General features: G+C 34.7%; 1 protein-coding gene across 1 annotated transcript in view; it reads right to left on the bottom strand.

The window, feature by feature from the left end:
* Positions 1 to 8,818: 8,818 nt before the first annotated feature.
* GFPT1 (glutamine--fructose-6-phosphate transaminase 1) overlaps positions 8,819 to 15,780 on the bottom strand; it is a 69,038-nt gene continuing 62,076 nt past the window's right edge. Inside the window, exon 19 of the mRNA XM_057557943.1 lies at positions 8,819 to 15,146. Coding sequence (XP_057413926.1) covers positions 15,102 to 15,146 — 45 coding nt within the window. The 3' untranslated portion in view covers positions 8,819 to 15,101. The remainder of the gene's footprint in view (positions 15,147 to 15,780) is intronic.

Genomic DNA, 15,780 nt, shown 5'->3' with positions numbered 1-15,780 from the left:
AAACCATGAATGTAGAAAGCATTTCTGGACGGGTAGAGTCTTAGGCGCCTCACGGAAATAAATGCAAAACCTCTCTGAAGGAAGGCACCTTCAACCTAGGCTTCAAAGAATTCCCAAAAGTAATTCTCTGAGGAACTCACAGTCAAAATGAACAAAACACACAAAGAAATAAGTCACTAGGAGTGAATATCAGCAGAAACAACAGACCACCCTGATACTGGAAATAGCAGGCATAGAATTAAAAATAACTCTGCATATCATGTTTAAAAAAGTAAAAGACAAGGTTGAAAAAAGCTTCAAGGAAGAGAAAATAGTGACCAAAGCTGAAAAATAACCAAAAAGCACACACACACACACACACACAAATATATATATGTATAGTTATGTTAAATATACAAATATATTTATATTAAATATTATATAAATATATTAGAGTAAATATGTATTTCTATATTTATATAGATAGATAAAATCATTGAAATTTAAAAAGTCAGTGGATTGACTGTCATCAGGCACAAAGGAACTTTCTGGGGAGATAAAAATATTCTACAACTGGAATGTGATGATGGTTGCACAACTCTATAAATTTTCAAAAACGTTTCGAATTCTACAGTGAAAATGGATAAAGCTTATAGTATATAAAGTATTCCTTAATAAAGTTCTTAAAAAAAAAAAAACTCAAAGAATTGCTTTCAGAACAAATTAGACACAGCTAAGAGTAAACTAGTGAACCAGAAGACAGATTAGAAGAAATCATCTGGAATGATTCACAGAGAGATAAAAAGATGAAAAATACACCTGAGAGGTTAAGAGACATGGAGGATAGGGTGAGATCGTCTAACACATGTCTAATCAGGGTACCAGAGGGAAATGAGAGGCTAAATGGAGAAGGGAAGATATTCAAAGAGTTACTAGATGAGACTTTTCCAATTCAAAATCCGTGAAGTCAAGCTCAGTGAATCCCAAATAGGGTAAATAAAAAGAAATCCACACTTAGAAACAACAGAGCAAAGCTGCAGACCACCAAAACTGAGGAGGAGATCCTAAAAAGCACCATAGAGAAATAACAGATTCCCTTTAAGAACAATAGACTATCTCCTCAGCCACAATGGAAGCAAAGAGATTATATGCTGAAAGAAATAACTACCTACCTGGAATTCTATGCCCAGAAAAATAAAGACATATTCAGACAAGTAAAATCAAAGAGAATGTGCCTCTAGCAGTCCATCACCAAAGGAAACCCAAAGGAAGAAATCCCAGACACAGGCATGATAAGCAAGAATGTATAAAGATAAATGTGCATAAATCTAAATGAACAATGACTGTATAAAAGAATAATAATTTCTTATGAGGTTAAATAGTATAATTTAAATATATGTTAATAATAACATATGAGTAAGGAGTGGGGAAACAAAGTTAAAATTTCCTAAGGTCCTTCCACAGTCTGGGAGGAGGATAACATAGATTAACTTCAGATTTTGATATGTTATATATGAATATTGTGATTTCTACAGTAACCCCTAAAAGGACAGAAACAGAGTATAATATCCAAACAAATAGAAGTGAAAAACATGGGATGATAAAAAAAATATTTAATCCAAAGAGGAGCCTAAAAAGGAGAGAAAAAGAAACACAGGACTGGCAGGTCAAAGAGAAGGAACAAAATAAAACTCTAGGTATAAACCTATATGAACATAAATTACATTTTAAATATAAATTGCTCTATTTAAAAGACAAATATTTTCAAATGGATTTTTAAAAATCTAATTTTTTGCTGTTTACAATAGTTTATATCTAAAACATAAGGATCCAAAAAGGTTGAAAACAAAAGATGAAAAATATATATCATGCAAATATTAACCAGAAGAAAATTGGTGTGACTGTATTACTGACAAACTGAATCATTTTTTTATATAAATTTATTTATTTGTTTATTTTTGGCTGTGTTGGGTCTTCGTTGTTGCACGCCGGCTTTCTCTAGTTGTGGCGAGCAGTGGCTACTCTTCGTTGCAGTGCACAGTCTTCTCATTGCAGTGGCTTCTCTTGTTGCAGAGCACGGGCTCTAGGCACACGGGCTTCAGTAGTTCTGGCATGCGGGCTCAGCAGTTGTGGCTCGCGGGCTCTAGAGCGCAGGCTCAGTATTTGTGGCGCACGGGCTTAGTTGCTCTGCGACATGTGGGATCTTCCTGGACCAGGGCTCGAACTCGTGTCCCCTGCACTGGCAGGTGGATTCTTACCAACTGCGCCACCAGGGAAGTCCCCAAACTGAATCTTAAAGTAAAAATTATGACTAGAGGATAAAGAGGGTTCTTTTATAAGAAAAAAAAATTTAATTCATCAATAACAATTTGAAGTACGTATACACCTAAATATAGTATCAAAATATCTAAAGCAAATATATGAGAAGAAATATATAAAGCAGTAATATAACAAATGAGATAATTCCACTGTCATAGTGGATCTCTCTCAGTTATTGACAGAACAAGCAAACAAAACAATCAATGAGGATATATAAGGTTTGAACAACACAATTGACATACAACCTAATGGATAGCTATAGAACACTATACCCAGCAACAGCATAATAATCATATTAAAGACAAGTACACATAGAACACTTGAAAAAATTGACCATATTCCAGACTGAAAGCAAGCATCCAAAAGATTAAAATAATTCAGAACATGTTCTCTGACCATGTTAGATATCAGTAACAGGAAGATAACTAGAATCATGTCTGAAAATTAAGAAACCCTTCTAAGTAAGCCATGAGTCAAAGAAGAACTCATAATGGAAATTCAAAAATATCAATATTTTGAACGGATATGCCAAATAATACATACTACAACATAAAGCAATTTGTAGAAGGAAATTTACAGCCTATAAATGACCAAATTGAGTTTATCCTGGGAAGGTAGTGTAACCTGCTTCATTAGCAGATTAAAGGAAGAAAATAATATGATCATCTCAATAGAAGCAGAAAAAGCTTTTGTTATACCTAAGCAGCCATATGGTATTTTTTAAAAAATTCTTAGCAAACTAAAATTAGAGGAAAACAACTTCCTTAACCTGATAAAGGATGTCTACAAAAATCTACAGCAAATATAAAACAATGGTAAAATGTTGAAAGTCTTCAAAACATTGAAAATTGAGGTAAGGAACAAAACAAGGAAGTTCCTATTACCATTTGTATTCAAGTTGTACTGGATGTCCTAGGCAACACAGTAAGGCAACTTTTTAAGATGTGTAAGGATTAGAAAGGAAGAAACAAACCTGTTATTATCCACAGGTAACATGATTGTGTACAAAGAAAAATCCATGAGAATTAATGTGAGTTTAGCAAAGCTGCAGCAAAAAAAAAGTCAACATACAAAATCTCATCGTATTCTCTATACCAGCAACAAAGAGCTAGAAAATGAAATTTTTTAAAAGATACCATTTATAAGAAAAACAAAAACTATCAAATACCTAGGGATAAATATAACAAAAGATGTGCAGTTTCTCTGAATTAGTTTCCTTGTGGCTGCTTAACAAATTACCACAAACTTGGTGATTTAAAACAATAGAGATTTATTCTCTCACAGTTCTGGAGGCCGAAAGTCTGAAATCAGTATCACTGAGCAGAAATCAAGGTGTTGGTAGGGCCACTCTCCCTCTGGAGAATTTGGGGAAAGTCCTTTTCTTGCCTCTTCCGGCTTGTGGTGGCTGCTGGCATTCTTTGGTTTGTGGTCACATCACTCCAATCTCTGTGTCTGTGGTCAAACTGCCTTCACATCTTCTTCTGTGCTGAATCTCCCTCTGCCTCCTACTTATAATGATACATACACGTAGGCCCCACTTAAATAATCCAGGATAATCTCCCCATCTCAAACTCCTTAATTTAATCACATCTGCAAAGATCCTCTTACTATATAAGGCAACATATATAGGTTGCCTTATATGGTAAGGCCTGTCAGGTCCTTATATGGACCTGATATCTGTGGGGGTCATCATTCAGCCTACTACAGCCTCTATGGATTAAAATTACAGAAATTGAGTCATTAATGAAGAATTAAGTAGAGACATGTGCTCAAACCACGTACATAGACTGGAAGACTCAATGCCATGAAACTGTCAATTTTCCCCATATTCATTTATGAAATTAATGCAATCCCAATAAAAATGTCAACAGTTATGTTTGCACAACTTGACAAGTTGTTTCTAAAATTTCTATATAAGTACATGCAAAAGGAAAAGAATAACCAAGTCGTTCGAGAAGAAAAACAGTGAGAGGAGAGTTGCCCTATCAGATATCAAGACTTTATGAAGCTACATAATGGAAACAATGTTGAATTGGTTCAGAGACAAATAGCCCATGGAAACAGATCCACACATGTGAACACTTGATATAAGCGGTGGCATTGCAGGGAAATTGGGAAAGGGTGAGTGTTTTGGTAAATAGTGCAGGGAATTATGGCATCCACATAAAAATAATTTAAAATGAATCCCTATCCCACACCAAACTCAGAATTAATTCCAGGTGAACTAAAAATCTAAGGATTTTTAATCCAAGGATGAAAACAAAGCTTATAAGGGTTTTAGAAGACAATATAGGAGAATTTACTTATGACCTTATGAATCCAACAATTCACATAAAAATACAAACCATAAAGGGAAAAAAATGATAAATTTGACTATGTTAAAGTCAAGAATTTCTATATGATACCAAAAAGAAAATGAAAAGAGAAATCACAAATGAGAGAAGACAATTGCAATACACATAACAAAGAACTAGAATCCAGGATATATGAAGAGCTCCTATAAATTAAAGCGTAAACAACAGATCATCCAGTTTTCAAAAACTGATTTTGAAAAGACTTGATCAGACACTTTACAAAAAGAAAAAAACAGAAAGTGGTCAATAAGCATAAAAAAAGACACTCAACTCATTAGTAATCAAGGAAGCACAAGGTACAAGCACAAGCACAAGCACAAGCACAACCAAAATGAGATACAAAGGTACATCCACCATTTAGCAAACACTAAAAAGCCTTACAATACTGGTTGAATTAAAACTTTTATTATTACATGATAAACACTCTTTTTGTCTATGGATGCTTTTTTTCTAACTTTAATTTTATTGTAGGTGGATGGACCTAGAGTCTGTCATAGAGTGAAATAAGAAAGAGAAAAAAACCGTTATGCTAACGCATATATATGGAATCTAAAAAAATAGTACTGATGAACTTAGTGGCAGGGCAGGAATAAAGACGCAGACGTAGAGAACAGACTTGAGGACATGGCAGGGAGGGGAAGCTGAGACTAAGTGAGAGGGTAGCACTGACATATACACACTACCAAATGTAAAATAGATAGCTAGTGGGAGGCAGCTGCATCACACGGGGAGATCAGCTCGATGCTTTGTGACGGACGATCTAGAGGGTGGGATAGGGAGAGTGGGAGGGAGGCTCAAGAGGGAGGGGATATGGGGATATATGTATATGCATAGCTGATTCACTTTGTTATACAGCAGAAACTAACACAACATTGTAAAGCAATTATACTCCAATAAAGATGTAAAAAAAAAATTTATTGTGGTAAAATATATATAACAAAGTTCAGCATTTTAACCATTTTTAAGTGTATAATTCAGTGGTATTAATTACATTCAAAATGCTGTGAAATCACCATCACTGTCTATTTTCAAAAATTTTTATCACCCCAAATGGAAACTCTCTACCCATTAAGCAATAACTACCCATTCATCCTTCCCCCAGACCCTGTTAACCTCTAATCTAATACTTTCTGTATCTATGAGTTTGCCTAGATATTTCATAAGCAGAATCATATAATATTTGTCCTTCTGTGTCTAACTATTTCACTTACCATGTTTTCAAGGTTCACCCATGTTTTGGAATGTATCAACACTTCAATCCTTTTTTATGGCCGAATAATATTCCACTGTATGTATTTGTCACATTCTGTTTATCCATTCACCTGTTAATGGACACCTAGGTTGTTTCTACCCTTTGGCTATTGTGAAAAATGCTGCTATAAACATTGGTATACAAGTATTTGTTTGAGTCCCTGTTTTCAGTTCTATTGAGTATATAGCCAGGAATGGAATTGCTGAATCATATGGTAGTTCTATGTTTAACTTTTTGAGGAACTGCCATATTGTTTTCCATAGCAGCTGCACAATTTTCAACTAACGTTTTTTATTTAAAATCTATCTTATATTATTATAGCTCGCTCAATTTTCCATGAATTAGGATTTGCCTAGTGAACATTTTCACATTCAGCTTTTCTGTGTCCGTTTTAAATGTCTCCTACATTGTTTATTACCAATGTATTTGGATATATTTCCCAAATTCTATTTTTTTCCTATCACTTTGGAAACTATATCCTATATCATAAAAATGTTAACATGCATATATTTAACTTAACAAAATCCAAAGTTATTATCTTTACCCTCCTCTCACATAATAAAAAGGGACTTACTATGTTTTAACTATGCTCCCCCACTGCCAAGTTATATTATTGTCTAGCATTTTAATTTATCATGGATTGTTCTATAGCTTCTCAAATTTAAAAAATTATTATTACTGTTTTGGTCAGTGCTTTAGATTTACCCTCATTTCAGTGTTTCTTCACTCACCATTCATTTATGTTGCATCTCAAATCTTTCTGGGATCATTTTCCCCTCACCTTTGCGTTTATCTTTGAGAGATCCTTTAGTGAGAGCCCCAGTTTTTGTTGATTAGGTAATATATTTTTCCATCTTCCTTTTTTTTTAATTAATTAATTTATTTTTGGCTGTGCTGGGTCTTTGTTGCTGCGCGTGGGCTTTTTCTCTAGTTGCAGCAAGCAGGCGCTACTCTTCATTGCAGTGCACAGGCTTCTCATTGCGGTGGCTTCTGCTGTTGCGGAGCAAGGCTCTAGGCACATGGGCTTCAGTAGTTGTGACACGCAGGCTCAGTAGTTGTGGCTCACGGGCTCTAGAGCGCAGGCTCAGCAGTTGTGGCTCATGGGCTCTAGAGAGCAGGCTCTGTAGTTGTAGCACACGGGCTTAGTTGCTCCACGGCATGTGGGATGTTCCCAGACCAGGGCTCCAACCCGTGTCCCCTGCACAATTATTTATATATACACACACACACACACACACACACACACACATTTATGTAATTAATCAACTTTTCCCTTTTCTCCTTCCAATTATTCTACTTAAGACTACATAAGACTTTCATAACAAGGGGGATTGTTTTTAAGGAAGAGGAATAAACATCACACAGAGATGGATAGAGAAATTCATGAAATGTATCTCCTTTTCTTGGGAAGGTGAGTGCATCTTTGTTTCAACAGGGATAGTTGCTGTGTATCAGGCAGAATCATGATATTCTTTTTGTTCTTCTTTGGAAATTTAAACACGGATACAAGGGTAAGTATAGATGCTGTGTATTCCAAAGGGTGAACTGTGATGGACAACGTCTGTTCAATATTCTGTACTATCCTCACCCTTCTAAATTCTCCCTTCTACTGGATACTTGTACACAGAGATCCAATTAGATTTCACCAATGAGAGCCATTTGTGCACAATTTGGAAGGGAAAAGAGAAGTAGAAATAATATTCTCTATTGGCAACTGCAAACAGACTAATGGGCATCAGATAGCTAATGTGGGACTCACCAATATCTTCCCAGCATCTTCCTGAGAATCATCCACCCAGATGCTTTGGACAGCTGAGATCACCGACAGTAGCTCGCTGCAATTCCTACACTGGCAGATTTCACAGTGCCCTCCCTGATCTGCATTTCCCAGAATTAATGGCTGTGTAAACCCAATTCTCCATATTAAATCCTTTCCTACTGGAAATGCCAGTAGTGATTTATGATTTCTTGACCAAACTCTAACTCAGCAAGTAAAGGCACTGAAAAGAAAAAATAAGGGGGAAAAAATGCTACTTAGACTGTAACTTAGGTCAGCAAGTATTTTATTAAGCAACTGCTATGGCAAAGTCATGTGCTCAGGCACACAGAGATATATGTTGTTTACGCTGAGTTCATTTGTCCGTGGGTCCTTTTTCATATGATCTGTGTACCTGGTGTAGTACCCAGCACACTGGACAGCACAAGGTAAGATTGACAAGAAAAGCAAGACTTGGCTGTTAAATTTTTGTGAAAAGAATATCTATTTAAATAATGATTCAATTTTGAGGCATCCTATTTGAGCACAAGCCAAGCCATTATAGATTCTTTAATTTTAAAAATAATAACATTAAAAATCAGCCCTATCTTCTGATAGGGTGATTGTCAACATTCTCAGAGCTGCCCTTACTTCATTTCAGCATATTAAGCCCAAAGGAGTCGAGAACCATTAACTTAAGAACATCACACTTTGGGAAGGTCAAATTGAAGAGACCAATGTGTCTGTAAGGCAGCTAACTTTTCTCTATCTTGGGGAATCTCAGTCACTTCCCTTCATTCCTGTGTTCTGTCACAGGAACAACCAGGAATTTGCAAATAAATTGATATAAACCTGTCTCTGCTAAGAAAACAACTCAAAGTACTTAAGTTACTAATGTTGTGTCAGTAAAGTGAATTCTACGCTCAGAGGCCAGTATATTTTTCCACTTCACTTAAAGCACAGAAAAAGACTACCTATATGAAGAAGTTTTAAAATTAATTTTTTGTTTCTTTCAAAGAAAGAAATTCTTTGAACTTCAGTAACACATGATTCCAAGTTAATAACCAAGAACATAAGACAGAAATCCTACGAAGATCTCCCACAGTTCCTAGGTTTCTCCATAGCAGCAGTAAAAGTGAATTAAGAATAAAATCAATATTGGGTTTATAATTTTATTCAAAGGACAAATACAAAACAGAAAGCAAGAGATAAAATTCAAAGTAAATGTGCTCAATATTTCAAAACAACTCTACGTACAAAGTAAATAGGAAAAAACAACAACAACCTAAAGCCCCCGTAAATCACATTGGCTAGATACATTCAAGTCTAACAGAAAGAAACTTGAATTTAATGCAATTTCGATTACCTAGAAACTGAAAGTCTTTATCGTCTCAGACTATTTTCCATCCCAGTTAGGGGCATTATTTGAAGACAAAGCTTTCTAACGAGTCCATCTCACATTGAACTTGCCATAGTAAAACATCCTTGACTGATGCCACACTGGCTTTTCTTAATGCCAACAACAGTGTCACCTGAAAGGGGCTGTTGGCAGAAACAAACTGTAGTGATCCTGACACATCTAGACCTTTGCACCCTGGCTATTGCACGACAATCTAAAACTAATGGATATCAACCTTTGGGTCTCACAAATAAAGAATATATTAGTTAAGAACAAGTGATCATTTGCCTTTTAGGTATAGTGCATCTAGAACTCTCAGTGAGTATTTACCTATATTACAGGCTTTGGGAATTCTGGCCATTTTCCTTCTAAGACCTCACCATATTTATCTCCATTTCAAAGCATACAGAGCTAAGTGATGGAGGCAAAAACTAACCTCTAAAGATCCCCTAGGTGTGCAATAGCTGTGAGTTCCACAATGTACCTTATTCGCATTGTTGGAAATAATGCAATCGGTCGCTAAACTGCAGAAATTAAGAGCATATGAAAACATGCCAATTGCTTTCATCCTAACAGGCATAAAGTCTTTTTAATTTTATATAAACATATACAAAGGCAGATTGATAAATAAATGGGAAGGAAATAACTATAATTCTATCCAGAGAGCACTTCTCCAATTGTTTACAAGCTCCATTTTTTATTCCATATTTTCAATTACACATCCATACTCCATATCAAAAATTTTTTGAAATATGAAAAAGGAAATATGGCTACATAACAGCATTCTCTATAAGAAAATACATGTGTGAACCTTGGCGTTTTGAGTCAATGAATCATGTTAATATGAAGTTCACAAATATGTCTTTTCAACCTTGGAGATAATCTCTTGTGTACATGCTAACCAAAAAGAGAATAATAAATTTATCTTATTACATATATACTTCCTGGGAAGGGGTCAGCTGGTTAAATGACCTAAAACCTGGCAACTTCTCTGTATATTATTACAAGATTACTTTTTATCTCCAGGATGCTTGTTAAACTAATAAAGCTTCTACATCATTTTTTAAAATTAGATAGAACAATTTAACCTCAGATTAATGGGAGAAACTTAAGGACTTCTTTCCTTCATCCAAAATATTAAAGAACTTATTTTTCCTCAAATCCACTTCAATGATAAGTGGCCTCTTAATTTTTAGGGAGATTATTTCTTGGCCTTTAATACGCACTCGGTAAATACTTACTGATCGTGAACTGAAGGGAATTTAAAGAAAACCTTTCACTAGGAGTAAAGCTAAATTTTATGTAAAAAAATGTGGCCTGTGGAAAAAATGATCCATGCTGGTGTGGATCTGGGCTTTGCTGCAGAGCAACACAGAGTGAAAGAGAGATGAGAGATTGGGCTCAATTCTATGGGAAGGCAACACAGCACATCTATTCATTCAAACCACCCTGGCATAACTCTGTCTCCAGCAAAACACAGCAAGTGCTGTAAGCACTAGGGATAGAGATTTTAGCTTGCTGTTTATAAAAGGATACTGTAAAAGGACTCTTTGTTCAATAATTAAGAGATTGCCAGATACTACAGAAACTTTAGATTTGGAGTATATGCTGTACTTGCTATTCACCCATCTTAAATATCCTTCTTTTGCTACTATCAATTCACTTATTAAAGTTGTTGAACACTGCATATACCCTGTAAATTTGCTAGAAACAACATAGTGTCACAAAAAGTTCTAAAAGACTTGAGAAAGTATAATATTTACAGAGTATAACATCAGAAAAAGTAGAGCCTTTGTTTTATCTAATAATCCTTTTTAAAATAATTGGGAAGTTGGAGTGAAGACGTGACTTTTAAATATATTTATGTAATATTTCTTCTTTTTAAAAGTAACAGTAATGAATAAACTTTTAGCATCAAAAATGTTTACCAACAACTAAAGTAAACATTGGCTACATTCTTAGTACAATACAATCTTTAACACAATGACAAACATGTATACACTTCAAATATTGGCAAATTGCTTCAAAATGCAATTCTCAGCAAGTTTTTGGTAACTTATTCACAGTTCAGAATTATAGTCACTGGACTCAGAAGACATGAGGAAGAAATGACTGACTGGCTCAGTAAACTAAACATTCATCTTGAAGAACAGAAAACTGAAACAAAGGCAGGATGATTCTAAAATTTCTAGCTCACAAGATATATAATTCAAACAAATACTGAACGTTTCATTTAAGCAAAAAATAAAAATTAACTGCAGAACAGTTTTAAAAAGCTAACAGGATCACTTCTATATTCATTCTGAAAACTAGTATAGTAAGAAAGGTAATTTGAGAATTTCCTAAAAAGTTCTCATTAGCCATTATTCATGGCATATTCCATAACATTGATATCAAGCTATTACAGACTCACAAGTTAATATGGCATAACTTTACAGTCTTGCTAGTTAACTATGATTTTTATTTTAACCCTGGATACAATTGGTTCAAAGCTAATATTACCATTCCTACTGGTTATCATGTCACAGATCTAAAGATACAGGTAAATTCATCAAGCAAGGGAAATACTGATAGATTAACAATCTTTAAATATTGTGGGGAAAAAATGATTTAATTGTTAAAACTTTTAAACCTGAGGCTCTAACACTAAAAACAAAGAAAGTAATCTGAAATATGTTTTCGCAGGTAAAACACTACCTGGTATTCTGATATACAACATCTACTAAATATGTGGATATAAGACTTCTTTATCTTTCTTTACCATTCCCTTCAATTTCTTTGGCCCTCACAAATTCAATGTGAGCTCTGAATTCTTTTTAAACATTTTCAATGACATTGTGCTTTTTAGAAAAATCACTTAAATAGTAGCATACAATAAGTAATTAACATTAGTCGTTCCCTTTTATTGCTATAGTATATATCCTAATTAAAAAAAAGAGAGGAAACTGACCCCAAAGGACTTCTTAAAATATGTTTGTTAAAGCAAACATTTCAGCTGGTTTTCCTTCTTTGAAGAGTTATAGAAATGTATCAAAGGAATACTACCAAGGAGCTAAAAAGGGGTTCTTTTCCTCTCATCCTCATAATTAACTCAGGTCAAGAGACCTGTATTCAAAAGGATAAGACAATGTCACCTCGGAAACAATTTCCTAAGAACCTAAGAGAGAAAATCTTTATTAGCACTCTAACAGCCCCATCTGCACATCACGCTGTGTCAGTTCCCTTTTAGTTGTGATGTTTGATTGTTTTCACCTTTGCATCTAATGACTGCTGTTCCTTAGAGTACCACAGACACATGGATCTGTAGCCTGTGATAACAGCTTACTTTACAAAACACACTTCACCTCTTAGGAACATGATACGCACCAAAACTTGGACCATGATTTAAGTGAACAAATCCACTCACAACATTTAACAGCTTGACTTCATTTTTCCACTCTCTCACCCTGTGCCTTCCAATGATCCTAGTCTCCACGAGTGATGAGTCCATCTGGGGACAAGTGGACTTTGCTTTAAACAGGATGTATTTTTCAGTTTCTACCACAGTGACTTTCCCATAATAGGGTGTTGACAGAGTTATAACAAACTAAAAACAGTTAACATTAATTTTCCTCCTATAACAAACTAAAAACAGTTAACATTAATTTTCCTCCTACCATCTATTCCTATGGCATAGGTGATTTAAAAAGACAGAAAAGCTGACTGATGCCAAAGTTACAATCATGTACTTGGCCATGTGTTAGATGCTAACATGACCTCTGGCCTACAAAGGGCTCATGACCTGCGGTAAGGAACTCTAAGTTATACATGAGTGAATTTAAATTTTAAATGTACTACAAGAAAGAATTTTTTACAGAAAGGACTCCTTTTGTAGAATGTCTTTCTTGAAAAATCGGATTTTCTTATCCTGTATTATACTGGTTTTAACTGAGCATCCACACTTATTTGCAGTTTGCCTCATTACATTATTTTTTGTGTTCATAATTCATAAAAGCATCTAAAAATCACTACATTAAACAGGGTAGGGAGCAAGAAGAAGGGGTAGGGAATGGAAGCCACGTTTGTTTGGAAAATACCACATTTTTTTTCTCACTATTGGCTTTTGAGATTTGGTTTAGAACTTACCCTAGCCTGAAGTGTATATGTGTGTGTTTGAGAGCTAGAGAAAGATAGACAGACACACCAAACACGCACACACAGAGAGGGAGAGGAAACAGAGACTGAAAATTAATGATTGATTTCACATATCAGTTTCACTTGGAAAGCTAACTCGAACTTTGGAAATGCTACAAATCCATATAAATCATGTGCATAAAATGCTAATATAACGTAAGAATGACACTACACACATACTAAAACTAGCAGGCCTACACAGAATAAGATGAGAAACAATTAAAATAGATAAATATAGCTATAGTAGCTATATAAATGTGAACAGTAATCCTATTTCATTTTAAAAACAGGTTTCTAGTCTTAATCTACGAGTCCTTCTGAATTACCTCAAAATATGCCAATTCTTTCTCTAACCCTAACACAAGGCAGAATTCTATGCTTCTCTTCCAATAGCTACTAGAAAATCGTAACCTCATCAAGAAGTTCAAACACAGAAAAAGGAAAAGACTGAGCTTACTTAATTATACTAAATATCTTACCTTCACAATTTAAAAGTGAAAACTTTTGAAAGAGAAGGACTTAACCAAAACATAAACACACTGTCCTGTAACAGCCAAAGTGTGGCCTAAAAAGCTCCGTGAAGAAATTATTACAACTTTTTGGGTGTCAAGCTAATATTCTACTTTAAATTTTTTAATCTAAATTGTAAGTTTCCATTTCTGACACTAGCTAGCTGAAGGCACCTCAGTATCACTTTATTTATATCTTCTTCATTCCTAAATATGTTTCAGGGGTAGAACAGAATATACAGAGAGAAAAATACCTAGAAAGTAATACTAAATTTTATATAATCCTTCACTAATATCAGTGTAAAGCATATAGCTTTTTCTAATTCTAGCCCATCGTATACATTTAGAGTCAAATGATCAGTCAAAAGACTTGTAAATCTTCCAAACAACTGCAAGGAGCTTCCAAATTGGCACAAAGGTACTACTAGTTTGATGCAACAAGGCAATGAGAGAAGTTAAAATTAACTGCAGGTAATTCTTCTCTGGGACAAAGTTGAAGAGAATTCTGAATATATTGGTATTAATTTGAGACATTTGATAGCAACTCTGTGTGGTGATTTCAAAGAATAAGATAAAATGTCATTCAGCAGTAATTTAAAAAAAAAAACAACTACAGATATGAGGAAATTAAAAACCACTTTCAGGAGATGAAAAAACAAGGAGTAGGATATACAACATGTACATATCCCACTTCAAACTTAAAATCATATCGTCAGTTGTACAAAGCAGCTCAAATTTAAAGTTTGTGCTATGAAATTGTGCAAGTATTTTCTATCAAGGGCTGGAGAAAACCAACGCATTACTATACTATTTATCTTCCTAAGTTACCTTGACATACAGATAACAGGCAGTAAGTTTGAGAGACTAAGGTTAACAACTTAGACAGAAATCCCACAAAGAAAAGTTTTCAGTTTTTAAGTTTTACAGTTTGATTTAAAAACAAAATAACAAACAAATTTAAAAATAAATCACACCATCTTCTCTTTATAACTGAATTAAATGTCCGAGTACATTGCTGCTGGCTTTAAATATTCCAATTAAATGCACTACTCTTTCATTGGCCGCCTCTCAGATAGAAGTGGAGGGCCCGGAAATCCAACACTCAGCATCCTTTAATGAAAATGAGAGCTAAATCTCTTTCTGACACCAATATCAATATAGATTCCATTATTCAAACTCCCTCACAAATTACTGGGAAAATATGAGGTAATTTCACAAAAATCACAAATTGAATGGAATAATTATAACTGATATATAAATAAGGATTTACTAGAAAAGGCTTAGGGGGTGATATTTTAAATCAAGGTTTTAAATACAAAAGGTGTCTTGTGTTGCTTAATTGCCCAGTTTCAGATGTTCCTTATTCTACGGTTACAGATTTGGCTAGATTCCGCGGGAAATCAACCTGCAAAAAAAAAAACCCAGCAATTTTTGAGAGATTATACAGATATTCGGGGGGGGGGGATGGCTATAAGCAAATTATTTTTGCTTATAAAAAACATAAAACAGAAAACATGTTCATTAACCATCTTTACTATAGACTACAAAGAATTAGATTAGAAAATATAGTAATATATCTTTAAAAGACTTGAAATCAGGAAAAAGAATTCCAAAGGAGCCAGTTCGGCACATGAAAAACTCCTGTGGTCCTCTATGAGGTGGCATCCCTCTCAGGGGACACTAGAAACGTGTAAAAGCAGATGTTTTGATTGTCACTTTGGTTGTCACAATGAATGAGGGACCAGGAATGCTGAAGAGTCCTACAGTGTGTGAGAAAGTCCCAAATAAAGAATTTCCAATAGCTACCTCATTAAGAAACACAGAAAGAAAACAGGTAATCTCCAGTCATGGAGGTAACATCCAAGATTCCTTCAAGTTCCATGGGTATGAAAATGTTAGGATGTAACCTACAAATTGGGCCATGGAAATATAACAAGTGACAGAGATATGTATGAGGGAATTCTCAAATTCTATTGCTAAGAATTTAGAAGGAAACTATCAAAATGTACCAGGGTGAAAAGCCAGCCCAAAGCGGTCCA

This window comes from Balaenoptera acutorostrata, chromosome 12 (genome assembly GCF_949987535.1).
Source record: "Balaenoptera acutorostrata chromosome 12, mBalAcu1.1, whole genome shotgun sequence".
Classification (NCBI taxonomy): Eukaryota; Metazoa; Chordata; class Mammalia; order Artiodactyla; family Balaenopteridae; genus Balaenoptera; species Balaenoptera acutorostrata.
Note: the sequence above shows the minus strand (reverse complement) of the source record. Positions and strands in the feature narration are given on the sequence as shown.